Source organism: Malaclemys terrapin, chromosome 2 (assembly GCF_027887155.1).
Source record: "Malaclemys terrapin pileata isolate rMalTer1 chromosome 2, rMalTer1.hap1, whole genome shotgun sequence".
Lineage (NCBI taxonomy): Eukaryota > Metazoa > Chordata > Testudines > Emydidae > Malaclemys > Malaclemys terrapin.
Genome location: NC_071506.1, coordinates 175,610,581 through 175,630,884, shown reverse-complemented (window position 1 = coordinate 175,630,884; position 20,304 = coordinate 175,610,581). Strand labels below are relative to the sequence as shown.

At 42.5% G+C, this 20,304-nt stretch overlaps 1 protein-coding gene across 1 annotated transcript in view; it reads right to left on the bottom strand.

The window, feature by feature from the left end:
• FH (fumarate hydratase) overlaps positions 1-20,304 on the bottom strand; it is a 40,700-nt gene continuing 20,396 nt past the window's right edge. Inside the window, exons 5-10 of the mRNA XM_054018728.1 lie at positions 19,658-19,840; positions 18,153-18,318; positions 8,574-8,777; positions 7,161-7,288; positions 5,082-5,235; positions 1-348 (exon numbers count right to left, since the gene is read on the bottom strand). Of these exons, the coding sequence (XP_053874703.1) occupies positions 206-348; positions 5,082-5,235; positions 7,161-7,288; positions 8,574-8,777; positions 18,153-18,318; positions 19,658-19,840 (978 nt within the window). The 3' untranslated portion in view covers positions 1-205. The remainder of the gene's footprint in view (positions 349-5,081; positions 5,236-7,160; positions 7,289-8,573; positions 8,778-18,152; positions 18,319-19,657; positions 19,841-20,304) is intronic.

Below are 20,304 nucleotides of genomic sequence, written 5' to 3'. Positions count from 1 at the left end.
TGCAGTTGGATGAATCAATCTTTTTGGAATATTTATTATATTTGCATATATTTATTATATTAGAACAATTTCCTCATATAACCTTATGACCCATATGGAAAAGCACTTCAATCATAATATAAGTGGCCATGAAAAACGAAGTGAGCTGCAAAATATTTTGTTTTATACAATTTAATTTTTTTCCTTTTAAGTACACTTGTTAAAATTACTGAGGACCTAGCATATCTTTAGGCTTCACCCACTGATCAAATTGTTCTGATGTAAGGAATCCAAGCTTAATAGCTGCTTCTTTTAGTGTTGTCCCTTCTTTGTGTGCTGTTTTGGCAATCTTGGCTGCCTTGTCATATCCTGTAATTAAAACAAAAGAAACATCAGATTAATCTGATTTTGGCCACTATGTGTTCAGAAGACCTGTTAAAAGGAGACAACTTGGTCTATTCAGAACTACTGATACTATATTTTACTTAATTTGAAGTCATGAATGTTGGTTTAAAGCAGTATTAACCCCCCCCACCCCCCAAAAAAAATTAAAAGATATTCTGGTAATAAAACATTTAGGTAAATTTTATGTGACATAAAATTTAATTAGGCTTGTTGCCTCTCAATTCAATGACTTTCCTTAAACATTTCATGATCATCTATTGCCACATGTCTTGCTATGAAATTTTAACCGCTAGAGACCAGTATTTTCAAAAAAGCCTATAGGTATGGCTATTGTGAACAGGGCATTTATTTTCTGCTGACTGTGCTCAGTGGTAGTTTATCTACTCTTTGGGATCTTATACAGAGTAAATTCATTTCCACATGCAGTGAAAGAACTAGTTAATTGGAACACACAAAAATGCAGTTAACGATTGGGTTTTGAGCTTCCATGAACAAACATTTAAAAACATAAAATATAAGTATAGCAGAATAGTCATGCAGGAGAAGTAATCCAACTTCTAAGAGACATAAATGTTGCCACCGAGTAGCATGACTCAAAATGAACAGCTCTGTAGTTGATCTATATTAAAAATAATATTCAGTGACAAGCACAACTCCTGGGGAGGAAGAATTAAAATTTCACCACTGAATCCCATTAAGTTTAATGCCAAAAAACCCTAACTGAATAAAACTAATGCACTGCCATCAAAGAAAGTAATTATAGGAAACAAAAGAAATAGATTCAAAAGGAACAATATAATAGGTGACTGATGTCAGGAATATAATTTTTCAAGTTTTACTAAACAAACGAAAAAGACAGTTACTTGCTGATACTGTAACTGTTGTTCTTAAAGACATGGGTGCAGAGGTGCATTCCACCCTGGGGTGTGTGCGCTGTGCGCACCAGAGTCAGAGAACTTTGCCTAGCAGTAAACATAGGGTCAGCACTTGTGTTTCCCGGGCCTTATCCCTTCCCCAGGCTATTTAATGGTGGCACTACCCCAACTCCCCTCAGATCCTTTGCACAGAATGCCAAGAATTGGGACTCCAATGCAGAAGGGACCAAATGTGGGTCATGGGATACACATCTGCACCCACATCTAGAACAACAACAGTTACAATACTAGGAAGTAACAGTCTTCACTTCTTTGAGTTGCAGATGTGTATTCCACTCAGGTAACTCAATCAGTATCAGAAAGCGGTGGGGCTTGGAGTCTATTTAAAAGAGTGACTGCAAGATTGCCTTCCCAAAATTTGCATCTGATCAGGATGCAGACATAAAAGTATAAAGCTTGGTAAAAGTATGTACCGAAGACAAAGTAGCAGCCCTGAAAATGTCCAATATCAAAATATCACTGTGAAAAGTGATCAAAGCTCCTTGGGACATTGTCAAATGGGCTCTTAACCTCTGTGGAGGTGGTGGAGTCCAAGTTATTTCAAACTGGAAATTGTTTAAAACCAACTGGAAATTGTCTATGTGGAGACGGCTTGATCACTCTTGTGTTCCACAAAGAAAATAAAAAGACAAGGTGGTGAATGAAATAGCTTGGTTCTTTCTATGTGAAACGCCAAGCATCACCTCACATCTAAGGAGTGAAGATGCTGTTCATCAGCATTCGAATGAGGTTTGGGGAAAAAAAAATATATAGATAAGTAAATTGTCTAGTTAAGATGAAATAGTGGCACCACCTTAGAGAACAGGACTAACACGGCTGCTACTCTGAAACCCACCTTAAAGAGAAATTTATGATGAGATCTCAAGGCAACCTTGTCCTTGAAAAACTGGGTATACTGAAAGCCCACCATTAGGGCCTGCAGCTCAGTAACTCTTCCCACAGAAGTTATGGCAGAAGAAATGCTGTCTTTTGGCATAGGAGAGAGAGAACAAGTTGCCACATCCCAAGGGGGCCATTGGGAATACGCATACTGTTGGCCAGTAGGTACTAGGCCAGGAACCCCTATCCCTACTGCAGTAACAGCACTGATATTTGGTACTGATGATGATAGAAGGACAGTCTTCAGGATTGCTGAGAACTGTGCTTGGACAGCAAAGAAGAAGAGGAAGATGTCCTCAATCTCGACCAGCCTCCAGTAGTCATCCAGTGATAGTGGAAGAGCCACCCCCAAAGGAGCAAGCAAGGAACCAGCCTCATCCAAAAACCAATAAGGAGATGATATCAGTACTGAAAATGAATGAGAAGATGGTGCCTTCAGTACTGAAAGAGGCATCGCAGTTCCGCTCGGTCCCAGAGCAAACAGATATTGAGCGGAAGTAGTACCAATCCTAAAGATAAAGTCTGCAGCAAAGATATAGTCAGTGCCAAAGACAGCGTCTGCACCGATGGGTCCCTCAGTACCAAACAAGATGTTGACTACAACTCTGAACTCTGGTTCTCAGGTGGAACGTAATACAGTGTCAAGGTACGAAACAATCTGCAACCAAACTAGATGATGCCGAGAGCACAGCCAAAGCAGCTGCCCCAGCTGTCAAATACTCCTGAATTATTAGGGAATCAAGAATGGAGAGGCAGAGCAGGTCTGACACTGCCTGGTAGACCAATGACATAGAAACAGGCAGGATGATGTTGGTACCTAACTCAGACTCCCATGGCCAGTACCAAGTCAATGGTACAATGTCTAACTGATCATGGGTAAGTATCAGGGAGTGGTTAGGTGGCCCAGCTCCATCTCGAATACCAGAGGATTCACAGTGCCAGTCAGTATTCCTCTTAAAAAGACAAGGAGGCATCTCACCAAGTCCTGAATGGTCTCAGTTCATCTTGTGAGACCTCTTTCTTGGAGGACAAAAGAAAGGAGAACAATCCCACTTCCCACTAGGGGAAGCACCAGACCCCAAGCTGGGAGCTACATTCTGGGCCAGCTCTGAAGGAGAGTGCAGGTCCAGGCAATCTGCAGAGGTCGCCAGTGCTGAAGCAGACCTCATGGCCTGCTTTAAGAGGTGCTGCTTCAGACACCACGTGAATTCTCCTTTTAAACAACATGGAGCACCTCTCTTTCTTCTGACTTTCTCCTGTGCACAACAAACACCACAGGTCGGGGTCACTGTTGGGGATATACATCCCACATGATGGACAATGCTTTAACCTCACTGACGGCATCACCCAGGGTAAAAATCAATTTTAACCTACTAATACAACTAAACCTAAGGGTACTACTAAACCACACTAACAAACTACATACACCTCCACCTTGATATAACGCTGTCCTCGGGAGCCAAAAAATCTTACCGCATTATAGGTGAAACCGCGTTATACTGAACTTGCTTTGATCCACTGGAGTGCGCAGCCTACCCCCCCCGCCCCCAGCACTGCTTTACTGTGTTATATCCGAATTCGTGTTATATCAGGTCGTGTTATATCGAGGTAGCAGTGTACACTAAAACTCTAGAAAACAGAGAAACAACCACACCAAACGCTCAGACTGTAGCTATGGGCAGTAAAGGGACAAAGAGATCAGGGTGGCGGCACCCTTAAATAGCCTGGGGAGGGGCTAAAGGCCAGAGGCATGAGTGCAGCGCCACCTACAATCAAAGTTCTCCAACTCTCATGCACTTGGCATGTGCACACTTGAGTGGAATACACATCTGCAACCACCTGAAGAACTGCTCTTTATCTACTTCTGATTAAGTAACGATTGTGGTAGTTATTAATATTTATACAATATTATTAGTTCATAAAATTGTGAAGAGGATAACAGCTAGAGTTTATATGGCTGGGGAAGACAAACTGTAAAAATGGACTTAGATAAGCTTGAAGATCCCTTTCCTCCATCATCCTCGCAGACAAGAAATCCCACCCATATCTTAGCCTGTAAGAGAGTTTCTGTATCTTTGGTGCTGACATTGCTTCATCAGGCTGCTGGCATGCTAGCCAGCTTCCATATCGGTACACACCAGCAGTATTTACATTCATGTTTATCAATAGTGCCTGATGCAAAGGCTTCTGGGATATACATGCTGTTCAATGTGTACAGTGTGATTAAACAAGATAGAAGAGGAATTATTGTGTGGATGGATGAGGCAAACAGGTAGGCAGGACCAAGTGCAAGATAAAGCACAACCTCACTAATGCAAACTCAAATGCGAGACACTGAGTACTACTGAATTTTGTGAGTGAACAACAATAAAAAGGATAATACATCACAAGGTGTACTTCATTTATTTCATCTTTTGTACTTCCCGTATTTCCGTGACCCATCCCTGACTTTTACTAAAAATATCCGTAACAAAAACTTAGCCTTACTCATGAGTCTGGGATATACATGTTCCCCTATCAACACAGGGCCTTGATTGTGTAATTGTCTATGCTAGTTTTCTATAACAACATCATAATGTAATGGAATTCTTCAAAATATGTACGTAAACAATTAGAAATAGTCTTATGTAAAAAAAAAAAAAAAAAGTTTCCTGGCCATAATGAACTCTCTTATTAATTCAGTTTGTTTGTCAAAGAAAAAGCTAATTTTTGATCAAGCACTTGAGTGCATTCTTGATCAAAGAACAAAATAGAAGGAAGTCTGAAACACTGTACCTTGTTAAGCAGAATAATCTACTGCTTGGTTATTCACAGTAACTGTCACTATATTTTTTTGAGAAGTTTATATATTCTAATGAATAGATATCAGCCTTAGACTTTTACCTATGTGGGGATTAAGCGCCGTCACCAACATCAAAGACTCGTTCATTAGTTTGTTGATCCTCTCCGTGTTGGCTTGGATTCCGACCACACAGTTGTCAGTGAAGGAAACAGAAACATCTCCAAGGAGCCTTGCAGAGTTTAATACATTTTTAATCTAAAAAATGCAGAAAGTTATTAGATGCAGCTATTAACATTTTCGTTATCTGATACATCATCATTTCTTAAAAACCTCATGATCCATCCATTTGACAGTACATCTTTAGCAAAGGATTGTGTGCTGTACTGTACTCTCTTCCTTTTGCAATATAAATTGAGTCACTGATATTTAAAAAAGCACTTTATGTGAAGCATTTCATATCCTGTAGAACACTTAAGTGCAGTAGACATTATCCATACTATTGAATATATAAGCAAAGCATCTTTGTAAACTACTTAGAAATCAATAGATTAAAAATGTGCTATGTAAGTGCTAGATTTCAGAAAGAAAAGTGTGAATTTTTTACACACATCAATAAAAGATATTTAAAATGATTAAGTGGATGCACAATTGGCATACCCCCTGGCAGTCAATTACTCCGAAACAGCATCCAGTTGATAGCACTAAAGCCAAAGTTTAGTAAAGAATAATAATGGAAAGGGACACCTATATCTCCTATTGGGAATATCACTATAGCTGGTCAGTATGCTATTATTATTATCAAAGTTAGATAGAGACTTTGAAGAAAGACGCTTTTTTCAAATGAAAAAAATTCCTTACTAGGTCTATTTAGGAGATTCATAGACAAGTACATACAGCTTTTGAAAGTCTTTTCATTTTGTTTAAAACACCCTTAATGAAAAAAAAGTAGCAGACAATAAATGGCCAGGTGCAAGAAAACAAAATACTGCTTGCTACATCCCCCCCTCACTGTTTTTACTGCCCTGACCTTTCTGCTATCATGTAGCTTATTCTGTAAGCCCAGCACCACTGTTATTTTAATGATTTCTCCTGCTGTATCTTCTACCTTTGTTTTTTCTTCTTGTTTTGACTTTTTGGTCTTCCTTTTCCACAATTCCCTGTTTTTAGGCTTTTGCCTCTATTCTTTCCCTCAATTTCTCCTCTGTTCATTCCTCCTCCTCCTCCTCCTCTCCTCTTCCTAACTCACCCTTCATGGAGTAAGATAGACCCCTCAGTCCTTTGTTTTCTTTCCCCACCTACACTAAACAGGTTTCCTTCTATTTCTCCATGCCCTGCACAATCCAGTCTAGAGGGAAGAATAAGCACCCAGACAAGATAGGTGTGCAAATGAACTACTTGTTGCCTTGACACCTCCCAGAAGCAGAATGAATCTAACAACATGTGGATTCAACTCTCACAAAATTTTTACTGGAAGCAATATAGGTATGATTTAGCCTGAAATTTCAAGTGTCAAAGTGATTAACTGCGTATGCTATATACTCCTCTGCTCAGCTGTGCCTCTGCCTTTAAACACAGTAAGGAAATGGTCACATTAAGATTCTGATATGTCCTCCTAGGAAATGCATAAGATAAATATTTTAGAGGCCCCGAGCCCAAGATTATTATCCTGAATTTACATTTTAAACATTTGTAATGTGAATCTGAACAGTTAATTAATTTAATGGTACAATGGTAAATGGCTTTCCAGGCAATTGGGGTGTGTACTGCAGGAAGGCCAAAGGGACTGCACAACAAAACAAAGTCTTCTGGGCACTGGAATAGAAAACAGGAATTCCTCATTTCAAAACGTCAGCTCTGACACAGATCCTTATTCTTGCTGCCTCAGTTTTGCCATCTGCCCTTTTCTCCTAGGGGCACTATGATAACTAGAGTTTATAATGCATTTCTATGATAAAGTGCTACAAAAACTCAATTCTTACATATTGGACAGCCAGTTATCTCTCAAAATGATGAGCTATTTGATTTATCACCAAGCAGAATTTAAGATTCTTCTAAAATTAATATTCTCTGCCTCTCTGGTGCTTGTGCTGTCCAAGCAATCACTGAAATTCTTCCCTAAGGACATACAGTAAGATAACCGTTTTTTTAATTTAAAAAAAATTAAAATGTTTTGAGCTTACGATCATGGGCTTGAAAACATTCAATTCAAAATGTCCATTGCTGCCTCCCACTGTAACAGCGACATGATTTCCCATCACTTGAGCTGCCACCATGGTTACAGCCTCACACTGGGTAGGGTTTACTTTTCCTGTTGGGGAGGGAAGGGGAAAGTAAAAAAAAAAAAAAAAAAAAAAAGTTCTCCAGTGTTTGTTTTCTGAATTTAAATTCTCAGAAATGGTAAATGTGATTTCAAGAAACATGTAAAAGAGGCAGCAGTCAAGCAGTGAACAACATACAGGCACAGATTTATTAAACCCACTGCACTTTTCTGATAACAACTAGGATTTGTTTATGGTGTGAGAAGCCTGTCAGACATTTACCTTGTATGGCCTTGACAACTGTTTGCCTCCCAGAATGCCTTACTACTCAAGACGAAGGTTATTATTCTGAAACGTACTCCCCCTCCTATCTCCCACAAAACAATCAAAACTTTTTAAAAATTACATTTCTCCCCTTTCTTTGAGGAGGAAAGGAGGAGCTGCAAGATTACACTTTAAAGCAGGGCTGTCCAAACTTTGTTAAGATGAGGGCTGCACTGGCAACCTTCCAGGAGCACAGGAACTGTGCAGCTGGCTGCCACCCTTATCCTCAATATGGAGAAATGACCTGCAAAGGCTTAATTTACTTCAGGGGAAAGAAATCAGAAACAAAGGCCATTTGGATCAAAAAATTACTGTGCATGTTTCAATCCTAAAACCCCTCCCATTTAAAAATATTGCGCAGAAAGAAAAAAACCACAACCTGCCACAATGGCTTGTATTTATACGTGGAACTAAACAGACAAAGATCACACACACAAGCACCTATTCCATCTGCAGTAATCAGTTCAACACATGAAGGGCCTGCTTTGAATTGCTTTTTAGAAAGTGGAAGAAGAATAGTTTTCGAAGTCCTTATTCCCCTCCCTTGCTGCTCTTCCTCATGCAATCTTCACCTGGTTGGGAAGGATGAAATTTAGTCCACAGTCCCCAAGCCAATCCACCTTTGTTTTTTCAAACTGAATAAGAGATGCTATTTGTACTCAGAGGGTAAATCTAAAAATCTGTGACAATAAAAACCTTTGCATAAAAAATTCACTCTTCCAAGACACTTGCCAACTAAACCTTTATACCGCATCTCTCCAAAGCATTTACACACTCTCTCTCTCTCTCTCACACACACACACACACACGTTATAAAGCAAATAATTTTACTTGCACACATTTTTGTGGACAAAAATGGACGATCAGTGACTGTCAAAAACTGCATCATTTTAGTGCTTCATACCATTTTACCACTCAACTCTGTCACAGTTCTATACATACTTGTTAATAATAATTATTACTCTTACTTGCTACACAAACGTAATTGACATTTGTTATTGGATACGCTACCTGGCATAATGCTGCTTCCAGGTTCATTTTCAGGCAGGATGAGTTCCCCTAGACCAGAGCGTGGTCCAGAACCCAAGAAACGAATATCATTAGCTATCTTCATCAGACTGCAAGCCACAGTGTTCATTGCCCCACTGAGTTCAACTAGAGCATCATGAGCAGCAAGAGCTTCAAATTTATTTGGAGCAGTGATGAAAGGCAAGCCTACGGAGAAATGAGTATTAAAGGTTTTTAGAGGCATAATCATTAGTTAAAGCAGCATGCCCTTAGCCAAAGCTCTTGAAATGCTGTCTAGTTAATATAAAAATCATAAACTAGATAATATAAAAGTAAAAATATTAAACAGCCAAGTCAAGCAGAATGTTTTCTTCTCCAGACTTATGACAACCAAGAGTTTCCTAAAGAAAAGTTCTTGTCATGGTGGTATTGTTTGAGAAAAAACTGTTACCTACCTTTCTGTAACTGTTGTTCTTTGAGATGTGTTGCGCACGTCCATTCCACTGTAGGTGTGTGCGTGCCTCATGCACAGTTGTTGGAAAACGTTTTGCCTCAAAAGTACCCATGTACAACACATCTCAAAGAGCAACAGTTACAGAAAGGTAGGTAACAGTTTTTTCCTCAAACAATACCACCATGACAAGTACTCAAACACCCTGTCACCACATGCCACTGCATCACCCCCCTCAGCTCCTTCATACTTGACAGACGATGATAGAGAGGGGAAGGAGGGCAGGTCATGGAATGGACATGTGCAACATATCTCAAAGAACAAGTTACAGAAAGTGGGTAACTTTTTTTGTTCTTCAAGTGCTTACACATGTCCATTCTACTGCAGGTGACTCACAGGCAGACAAACATGGAGATAGACTTGCAGTCTACCTGAACAGTGATTGTAGGACAACCTCTCCGAAATTGGCATCATCCCTGGACTGACAGGAAATGACATAATGAAAAGCAGAAGTGTGGACTGATGGCCAAGCTACTGTTTTACAAATTTCTATGATTGGCACTTGCACCAAGAAAGCTGCCAAAGTTGCTTGTGCTCCAGCAGAATACACCAATACTTTAGCTGGTGGGTCTATATTAGCCAACTGGTAGCATAAACAAATGCAGAAAGAGATCCAAGATGAGATTCTCTGAGTGAAAACTGGTCAGCCCTTAGCTCTGTCCGCAACCACAATGAATAACTGTGTGAAGGATCTAAAGGACTTAGTACATTCCTGGTAGAAAAATAAAGCCCTTCTCACATCTAATAAATGAAGTACCTCTTCAACTCTGTGCTCATGGGAAGTCGGTAAATAGATCGCCTGGTTAACATGAAAATAAGAGACTACCTTTATGAGAAGTTTTGGGTGAGGGGAAAGAAACTTATCCTTATGGTAAACAGTATTGGGAATTTCTGACAATTGGGGTCTCAACTTGTTGATCCTTCTGGCTGAATAATGGCAACAAAAAAATGCTACCTTCGTAGAAAGGTGGAGCAGAGAACAAGTTGCAAAGGGTTCAAATGGTGGTCCCATTAACTTTGCTAGGACCAAGTTCAGATCTCGAGCACGGATTGTACCCCCATGTGCATGACCCTATCTGATCCAAGCCCTTTAGGAATATGTCAACAATATTGGAGAAAAAGGATCTTCTATCCCCTGAGGTATGGAAAGCTGAGATAGCTGCCAAAAGAACTCATACAGAGCTAATTGCCGAACTCTGACGTTTTAGGTACAGAAGATAGTCCGGTACGAGGTTCAGGGGTGCATGCTCTGGTGATATGCCTTTCTGACAGGACCAAATAGAGAAGTTCTTCCATTTGGCCAGTTAAATGCTCCAAATTGAGGGTTTTCTACTATTCAGAAGCATTTCCTGGACATCCTTAGAACAGATCTCTCCAAAGGCATTAACCATGAAGCATCCCAACCATTAGGTGTAAGTATCATAGACTGGGATAGAACAGGCGGCCGTGGTTCTGAGAAATCACATCTGGATCCAACAGGAAAGGCAGCAGAGGCTTGATTTGCAAGATCAGCAGGGCTAAGTACTAGTGTTGTCGAGTCCACGCTGGTGCTATGAGGATGAGATGAGCGTGGTCTTGTTTGACTTTGAACAAGACTCTGGGCAGCAAGGGAATCAGAGGAAAGGCCTACAGGAGGGGGTCATTCCAGGGTAGCAGAAAAGCATGGGTCAATAAGCCTGGGCTGAGACCTCCCTCGGAACAAAACCAATGGCAATTTCTGTTGGACTCTGTTGCAAACAGGTCCATGTGGGGAATCCCCAAGAGCTGGAAGATGGATTCGGTAATGTCCAAGCATAAAGACCACTTGTGGCGATTGAAGAAGGTTCTGCTCAGTTGATTTTCCAAAGTGTTCTGTTTCCCTGGAAAGTAAGCAGGACTGAGATGAATGGAATTGGTTATGCAAAAGTTCCAGAAGCGAATTGCCTCCTAGCATAGCTAGGTCAACCATGCTCCTCCCTATCTGTTTACAAAACACATAGTTGCAGAGTTATCAGAATGAACAACTTCTTTCATACTATATACAGGAAGAAAGCTGAACAGGCTAGCCACACAGCTCTTAACTCCCTGACATTTATATGAGTCATTAGATTCTGAGATGATGAGAGACTGAGTCTGCAGGGACCTCAAATGAACTCCCCAACCCAGGGTTGATGTGTCTGTATTAAAGTGAGGGCTGGTAACGAGGGGGCTAAAGGGAACTCCACAGACTTTCAGAGGGTCCATCCACCAATCTAGAGATGACAAAATCGACACTGGTACTCGAACCACCTTCTCAAAATGATGATAACAACTTGGGGCGTAGACTGATGCCTGCAGCTTTCTGAGATGCAGCTTGGCATGTTGAATCACATAGGTACACGCTTGCCATGTGACCTATAAGGGTGAGGCAGCTGTGTGCCATGGTGAGAGAATACACTTCAGTCATAGCACCAAACCCTGTTGCGCTTCAAACCTAGATTATGGTAGCCCCAGTGCATTGAATGTGGACAGGATACATAGGATCCAGTGGATACACTGGATAACACCTAAGCCTCAGACCGATCCTTGAGCAACCAGTGATTCAGGTACGGGAACACATGGATTCCTGATTTTCGTAGATGTTCTGTCACCATCGCCCTACACTTCACGAACACCCGAGAGATTGAATGGGACCAGCGTGAACTGATAATGGAACCCATTTGACACAAATCTGAGAAACTTCCGATGGTTGTGCCATATTGTGACATGGAAGTAAGCATCCTCTAAGTCAGTGGTTCCCAAACTTTTACAGCCTGTGAACCTCTTTCACTAAAATGTCAAGTCTCGCGAACGCCCTCCTAAAAATGAATATTTCCAGGGATTTTCTCCTTTACCTGAGTATAAATTATAAAAGCAGTGATCTTGGAAGTATAAAATTTGTTTTTATGACATGCTTATTACACACTATTAATTATTATTTATCATTACAGTATTTTTATTACATTATGAAAACGGCAACACTCTTCCAAGATCTCACTTTCGTAGCTTGTATCACTTTGAATAAGCCTGTTATAAGACCAGGCTCATATGTTTCATCAAGGAGTATCAGATGTGAAACAGCATGAAGATATTTAAGAAGACAACTCAAAGAGTTCCTCCTACACAAGCATTCAGGTCTTGAGCAGTCCAGGCAAACAACGCACGTTACAACAAAGCTTAAACTTGTTCTTCATAATAATTTTAAAAACAATACTAGCTGCCTATTTAATTTTAAAAAGCAAAAAATATCCACCTCCCTTTCCATTTCTTATAAGGAGTCTTGAAGTTTAAATCTCCTCAGTGTGATAGATATGCTTGCTTTGATCTGCTTAGCTCTTGGAAGTCTAGGGGCTCCGGGCTGCTGGCCCCGTGCCGGGGTCCCTAGGGACAGCTCTGTCCGCCATTAGGGAATTTTTTCCCGAGAACCCCCTGTAACATTTCATGAACCCCCAGGGGTTCACGAACCCCAGTTTGGGAACCACTGCTCTAAGTCAAGGGCAGCATACCAGTCCCCCTGTTCCAGGGAGGGAATAAACCGAGGCTAGAGTGACCATGCAGAATTTTATTTTCTTCAGAAATTTGTTCAGCTCTCTTAGATCTAAAATAGGTCCAAGACAACCATTTGTTTGGGGATCAGGAAGCAGAGGGAGTGCAAGCCTTTCCCCTGAGGTGAACGGGAGTTCCTCTATGGCCCTTGCCTGAAGAAGTGATTGGATCTCCTGGTGAAGGATGATCTCATGAGAGTAGTTCCTGAAGAGAGATGGGAAAGGTGGGGAGGAGGAGGAGGAGGAGGAGAAGTGAACTGGAGGGCACACCCCAGTTCCATCACGCTTAAGCCCCACCGATCCAATGTTGCATGGGCCCAAGCACTTAGGAAATGGGATAAGCTATTTGTAAACAAAGGGTGGAAACAAATGGAACTATAGTCACTGGTTCACTAACCTCGACCAACATATCATAATGTCTGTTTGGGTGAGGTGGCTGGATAGAATGAGCCCACTGATGCTGAAGAGAAGGGCAGCAGATGTCTCCTATAATCCCTGCCCTTTCTCCTTGGTGGATCTTGAGACAGAGGGTGGAGGAGCACTGTAAGGCTGTTGAGGATGAAACTGCTTCCTCTTTGTTGCCAGAGTTTAGATTCCAAGAGATTTTAATATCACCTTGGAATCTTTTAGGCCAGGGGTCGGCAACCTACAGCACACGAGCCGATTTTGAGTGGCACGCAGCTCCCTGCTGCAGTCCCAGCCCCACTCAGCCCCCCCGCCCACCGCTCTCTCCTGCGGGGGCAGGAGGCAGAAGCTTGGTTCTGCGGCAGCCAAGCTTCCCCACTCCCTTGCTTCTTCCCCCAGCGTGGTGCTTTCCTGCCCCTCCTCCTCTCCTTCCCTGTGCCCATCAGCTGATGACCCTAGCGAGGGGGAGGGGGGGGAAGAGCGGCAACGTGCACACAGCTCCGTAGAGGAGGAAGAGAGAGGTAGGGACGGAGCCTGGGGGAAGGGGGTGGAACAGGGCATATCCCTTCCAGCCGCCTGCCATGAGCCGCTCAGGGCAGGGGGCTGAGAGCACCCCCACGAGCCGAGCACCCCAGCCTTCTGCCCTGCACCTCCACACACACCCCCAGCCCTCTGCCCTGACCTCCCCACAACACCCAGCCATCTGCCCTGCACCCCCCCAGCCCTCTGCCCTGATCTCTGAACCTCCCCCCCACACACCCCAGCCTTCTGCCCTGAACCCCCTCCTCCAGCCCTCTGCCCTGACCCCTGAAACACACACCCCCAGGTCTGGGGTCCAGTCCGCAGGCCCTGATCAGCCCGCTGCTGGCCTAGATGAACAGAACCCCAGGCTGGCAGCGAGCTGAGCTGAGCAGGCTGGTGGCGTAAGATCAGCATTTTAATTTAATTTTAAATGACGCTTCTTAAACATTTTGAAAACCTTGTTTACTTTACAGACAATAGTTTAGTTATATTATATAGACTTATAGAAAGAGACCTTCTAAAAACGTTAAAATGTATTACCGGCACGCGAAACCTTAAATTAGAGTGAATAAATGAAGACTGGGCACACCACTTCGGAAAGGTTCCCGATCCCTGTTTTAGGCTGTGGAGCCTATCACTTGTCTTCCGAAAACTGTCCTGGAGAGTTCTTGCAACCAGCTTGCTTTCAACTACCATTACTGCAAAGTCCTGCCTACAGTCCTCTGGTAGCTTGTCTTTAAACATTTTATATTGTTTTCTCAGAGAGTGAAGTCACAGTGGCTCAGGAGTGCCTGTTGGTTTGCAGTCCTGAGCTCTAGATTCCCTATAGAATAAAGTTTGCGTCCAAACAAGTCTATTCTCTTCAAATCTTTGCCTTTCAGCATTGATGCTTGATGTCCTTGTTTTTCCCATTTATTAGCAGCCACCGCCCACTACCAAAGAACCTGGCTGAGGGTGAGAACAGAAATTCTTATAACCCTTTGAGGGGATGGATTATCTCCTTTCAAATTGCTTTGCTGTAGGAGATAAGGAAGATGGTGTCTGCCACAGTGCCTTGACCAACTCCATAATGGCTTCAGTAATCGGCAGTCACTTTGGCTGATACCATAATGACACTAGTGAAAACTTTCACGCACCTCCTCTGCTTGAACGTCAAGAACAGAGGCCACCCTTTTCAATAGATCTTGATGAGCCCAGTGGTTCTCTGGGGCTGGTGAATAGCTTGCCACCTCAACAGCCTTGTCTGGCCACGAGGAAGAGGATGTCACAGGATTCTGAGGTGGTGGCTGCTCCATGACTTGTGGTGGGGAGTGACTTCTGTCTGCTTGGTACTGGTTACTGGAGAATGATGCTCTCAGTGCCAATCCCCCCGAGCAGTCTCGAAGACAAAGAATGAGACAGTTGGGTGAGGTCCTAGAAGAATGTCCTGCGGTGTCCGAAATGGCCACTGATATGGGCCTGGGACCCAGCCTTGAATGGGCCATTGCTCCTTAGAAGGAGGTGGCCAGTGCTGTGACTGTTGCATGACCTGCAGTCCCCAAGTCTGTGATGGAGAGTATGCCTTCTGTCTTGAATGGGATACAGATGAATCCACTTCTGAATCTGAAGAGAAAGAATCTGAAATGTCCAACATCAGTGGGGAACAACCAGTTGGGACTGGAGAGAGGTAGCCTGAGCCCAGTGGTGGGTGGTACCAGGGATATCAAAGGAGACCATGTGGAACCCACTCTGTGGCTTCCAACTGAAGAGAGATGAATGAGGGGCTCCTGAGAATGGTCTCAGAAGAGGGAAGGGGAAGAATAGAAGCAAACTGGAGCATATATCCTACCCTCCACAGAGTTCAAGACCCACTAGTCCAAAGTAATTTGGGATCAAGCACTGTGGAAGTGCAACAGATGGTTTGTGAAGGTGAGGGAGTCTGGGACTGGAGAGATGGAGACTAGCATGGCAACCTTGACCAGCCCATTAAAATGAATGTTTTGTACTTCCTGGGTGTCTCGAAGGGCCTGGAGCTGGAGCCAAAACAGCAGAAGGGGGATGCATATGCCTATAACCCCTGGACCTCTCTTTGGACAACTCCTGCTGAGGAGGTGGATCAGAATACCGATGCATCTGCTGGGGCCAGTAGTGCTTTCTGACTGGGGCAGCTACGTACAAGCCCAAGGACTTTAGGGTGGCACTAGAGTCCTTAAGTTCAAGGAACTTGCTGTCCATCTGGTCTGAGAACTGAGAGGGACCCTCAAATGGCAAGTCCTGAATTGTACTTTGGACTTCATAGGGAAGACCAGAAGGCTGCAATTAGGATGATATCCATGGTGAGCATGGAAGCCATGGTTCTAGCTGTTAAGTCTGTTGCACTTGGCCCTGCCCATAGTGATGTTCTCGCAACTAGTCTGCCCTCATTGATTATTGAAGAGAATTCCTGCCTGGCATTCTCCAGAAGCAGCTCTCTGAACTTCTCCATGGAAACTCAAATTAAAATCATACCACCCCAGCAGAGCCTGTTGGTTACCAATACACAGCCGTAAAACCTGTCAAATAAATCTTTCTGCCAAATAAGTCCAGCCTTTTAGCATTTTTTGATTTGGGGATGGTAGACTGGTGCCCTTATTGCTCTCTCTCATTAGCTGCTGTCACAACTAATGAGCCCAGTAGTGAGTGAGTATAAAGGTATTCAAGACCTGTGGAGGGTATATAATATTTTCTTTCTGCCCTTTTTGAGGTGGGATGCAATGAAGATGGAGTCTCTCACAGAGCCTTTATAGGCTTTAGCATTGCCTCATTAATTGGCAGAGCCACCCTGGAGGGACCAACAGATGATAAAATGCCAACCAGGCAATGTGACGACTCTCCCTGACCTCCTCAGCCTGTACACCCAAGTCTGCAGCCATGCTCTTCAACAGCTCCTGATAAACTTTAAAATCATCAGGAGGAGGAGAAGTTGCCTGACAGAAAAGCTTTGTCTGGAGAGAACAAAGAGGAAGCCTAGACTGGAGGTACTAGAATCTCTTCTATAGGCTGTTGCTCTGGCTCTGTGATGACTTCTTGATGCTCGGTACTTGTCCCAGTACTGACTCTAGACAGAGCCCTCTGGTGTACAGACTCTGTCCTTCTAGATGAGGGGACTGAATATGCATGGTGAAGGAAAGATCTGGAAGGTGGGAAAAACCCCTAAGGGTTTCAAGATGGCCACTGACCTGGCCACATTCACATGGCAGTTCCAGCTTACTGCTGCGACCCTTCAGTAGGAAGAGAGGATCTGTGAGGAGACTGGAGGTCCTGCTTCTGGCTTGTGAGACATACAATCTCACCTCCAAATCCAGTGACAAAGACTTCCTTTCCCTTTGATCACGGAGGAGCTGATCCAGTGCGTGCCAGAGACTGGTGCAGCATTGTCATCATTGTGGCTTTCCCCTTGGATGGTACCAAAGGGCCACCTATGTGGGAAGCAGGCAGCTGCAGTACCAAAGGTTGAACTACTGGTTCCAGATAGGACAACAGTGCTGAGAGATCCCACTCCTGGGATGATGGTGACACCAGCACTCAGAAGCAGAGCAGATTCTTTGCCGCCGCAAATGCCTCCAGGGTATTCAGCACTGAAACAGTCTCCTGGGGTGTGGAAGATGATGACAGTGCCACTTCTGGTACCAGGCTTTATAGTGCTCTCTGTGGCACCAGAGCCAACTGCATCAACCTAGGCACTGATTTGGAGGAGGTTTTAGGTGCGCTCTACTCAATACCTTCTTGCCCACCATAGCAGACTTAGAAGGTGAAGACCTTGACCCAACCAGGGCTTCTTTGGAAGTCTCATATTTGTTCCTCAGTATGAGTGAGGGAGATTGGTGCCAGGATACAACTAAAGTTGGAAGTATGCTTCTCACCAAAGCTGTAGCACTCACAACAGAGTCAAATCGGGACAGGTCTGACAGTAGCCTGAGTGCTGCCTCCATCAGCAGGAATTTCAGCTTCGCCTCCCCATCCTTCTTCATTCTAGGCTAGAACTCCTTGAAAATGTGGCACTGCCCTTTAACGTGTGCTTCACCCAAGCACCTCAGGCAGCTATTGTGAGGCTCACTCACTAGCATAGGCCTTAAGCAAGAAGCACATGGCTTGAATCCTGGTTACCTGGGTATCATATGCAGAAAAAAAATCCTCAGATGGGGAAAAACAGTCAGTCTGAATTTTTTTTAAACCACTAAAATTTATTAACTATATGACATACACTACTATACACAAAAGCTGAGAGAGAGAGAAAAAACTATTCTGGTCTTGAACAGGGTTCCAATGACCATTCTGGGCAGTAAGAAGAAAATGAGGGGGGCTGTGGTGGCTCTGCCCTCTACACCTGCATGCAGTGGCACACGGCAAAAGGGGGAACTCGAGCCACCCAATGGGTACTGCTGAGGGGAAAAAGTTTTTGACAGCCATATTGCTGGGTGCACAGACACCAAGAATGGAATGCACATATGCAATCACTTGAAGAAGAATCTCTTCTTTTAGAAAGCAACAGAGGGTCCTGTGCCACAGGACCCTCTGTTGCTTTTTACAGATTCAGACTAACACGGCTACCCCTCTGATACTCTTCTTTTAGGTTATCCTTACCTGTCAGTGAAGACACTTTAGCAGCAACCTTCTCAGCAAAACCAATCCTGGTATTTAATCCTGTACCAACTGCAGTGCCACCAGCTGCCAGCTCATAGACTCTTGGCATGGCTGATTTAATCCTAGCCACACCATATTTAATTTGTTGCACATAAGCACTGAATTCCTTTGAAAGGAAAAAAAAAAAAAGAAGAGAGAAAACCAAGAATTAGTGACCAGAATTGGTATTTTGTAATTTAACATCACGTAACACTTTTATTTAAAAATAACTTTTAAGCACTAGTCTCTATCCAATTTGACTATGAAACAGAGTAGGTTAACAGACTGCTCATGTACTGGAAATAGTTCTGCACCTAAATGTGGAGCTCCAACCAGCATATATCTGTATATAGATCGTCTCTTTCCTTCTCCTTTCACCTTTTTGAGGTTGCTTATCATGGGCCCTGATCTTGCAATCAACTCAGAGAGTGCAATGAGTCAGCATATTCCACACAGGTATGGATTGCAAGATCAGGGAGTTTTAGGACTTGTTGCCACACGAAGTTGAATCAGTTTAACTGAAAATGGTTTAAAAAATTATTTCAGCCAGGGCAAAACCTGTGAGGACAGTCATGTAGATTTAAACCTAGTTTAGATCTCAATTTATAATCAATCAATTCTTTACCAAATTAAACTAGATCAATATAAGCCATTCTTGAACCAGTAAGGAGCATCCATACAGAGGTTTGCAGAGCTTTAACTAAATTGGTTCAAAAACACATTTAAACTAACAACCTTTGTATGTAGACAAAGTCTCAGCCTTTGAAAGTATACAGGGTAGGAACAGTCTTTCTATGAATTTATAGAATAAGGCCTAAATCTGACTGGACCTTTTGGATCCCACTGCAATAGAAATAACTGCTAACACAATTTTTAGCTTGACATTGTTCCCATAAGGGGATACCATCAACAGAAAAAAAATCACTTGTCTGAACATATTACCACCATAAATATTAGAAAAAGATTTGTACTATTGTTTTCAGTTTGAATATTTGCAGATAGTGTTACATTTGCATTAATGAGTTATCCAGCCACCAAACTCCTTCAATAATGTTGGTCATCTGGCTGAAAAGAAAGAGAAGCATATGTAATACTCAAATGTCAGTCTACTTTCATCATTTTAAATATATTTTACGTTTACTTGTGCAGTCTTGATATAGTCTACTCAAAGTGATTTTTTTCCTTTAAATCTACTGGTTAAAAGAACACACACCGGTCAAGGAAAATTCTTGAAGCTCTGCATGCAAAACACCCAAGAAATGTTGTGCATTAAATTTTCAGTAAATATGAACCTATAATAAAATATTGCGAACCAAGGTTCTGTTGACCTTCAATACTTTGTCTTCAATTGCTGAGCAAATTTGTGCCATGATCAAAATTAACAATTACCTCCATTAATTTACAACAATGCTCCAAACAAGTGGATAACATTTTTGTACAAGGTTATATTGCTTAGTGTTTTATACCTGCCCAAGAGTAAGTGGAACAGCATCCTGTGTATGAGTGCGCCCTATTTTTATGATTTGGGAAAATTCTTTGGATTTTGCTTCAAGTGCATCTTGTAGCTTCTGTAGTCCAGGTAACAACACTTCATTAACCTCTTGTGCAGCAGCAATATGCATTGCTGTTGGGAACGTATCATTTGAGCTCTGTGAAGGAAGTTCAAGTCTTATTATTTACAGGCTTTTCTTTAATGTTCATTATAGTACCTGAGTGGCTCATATAGTTGGTTTACACTTTAGTGGATTTACCTTCAAAACCTCTGTGAGGTCAGAAAGTAGTAACCTCATTTACACATGAGGAACTGGGGTACAGAGAAATTAAGTGATGTGTCTAAGGTCAAAAAAGTCAACCTGTGACAAGAAAGAACCCAGACCTCCCAAATCTCAGTCCTATGCCTTAACCACAAGACCATCCAAGAAGTTCCTTCTTAAAAAAAGGAAGAAGTGCAAAAAGTATTAAGTGGCTATTAAATATGGTTCACAAATAAAAGTTAATTGAGAAATGGAAAGAATTACTGTAGTAGTTTATACTAGTATAGAAGAAAAGATGTAAAAAGTGCAATGAACTGATTAAAAATAATATCAGTGACTTTTAAAATAACCCATCTGTA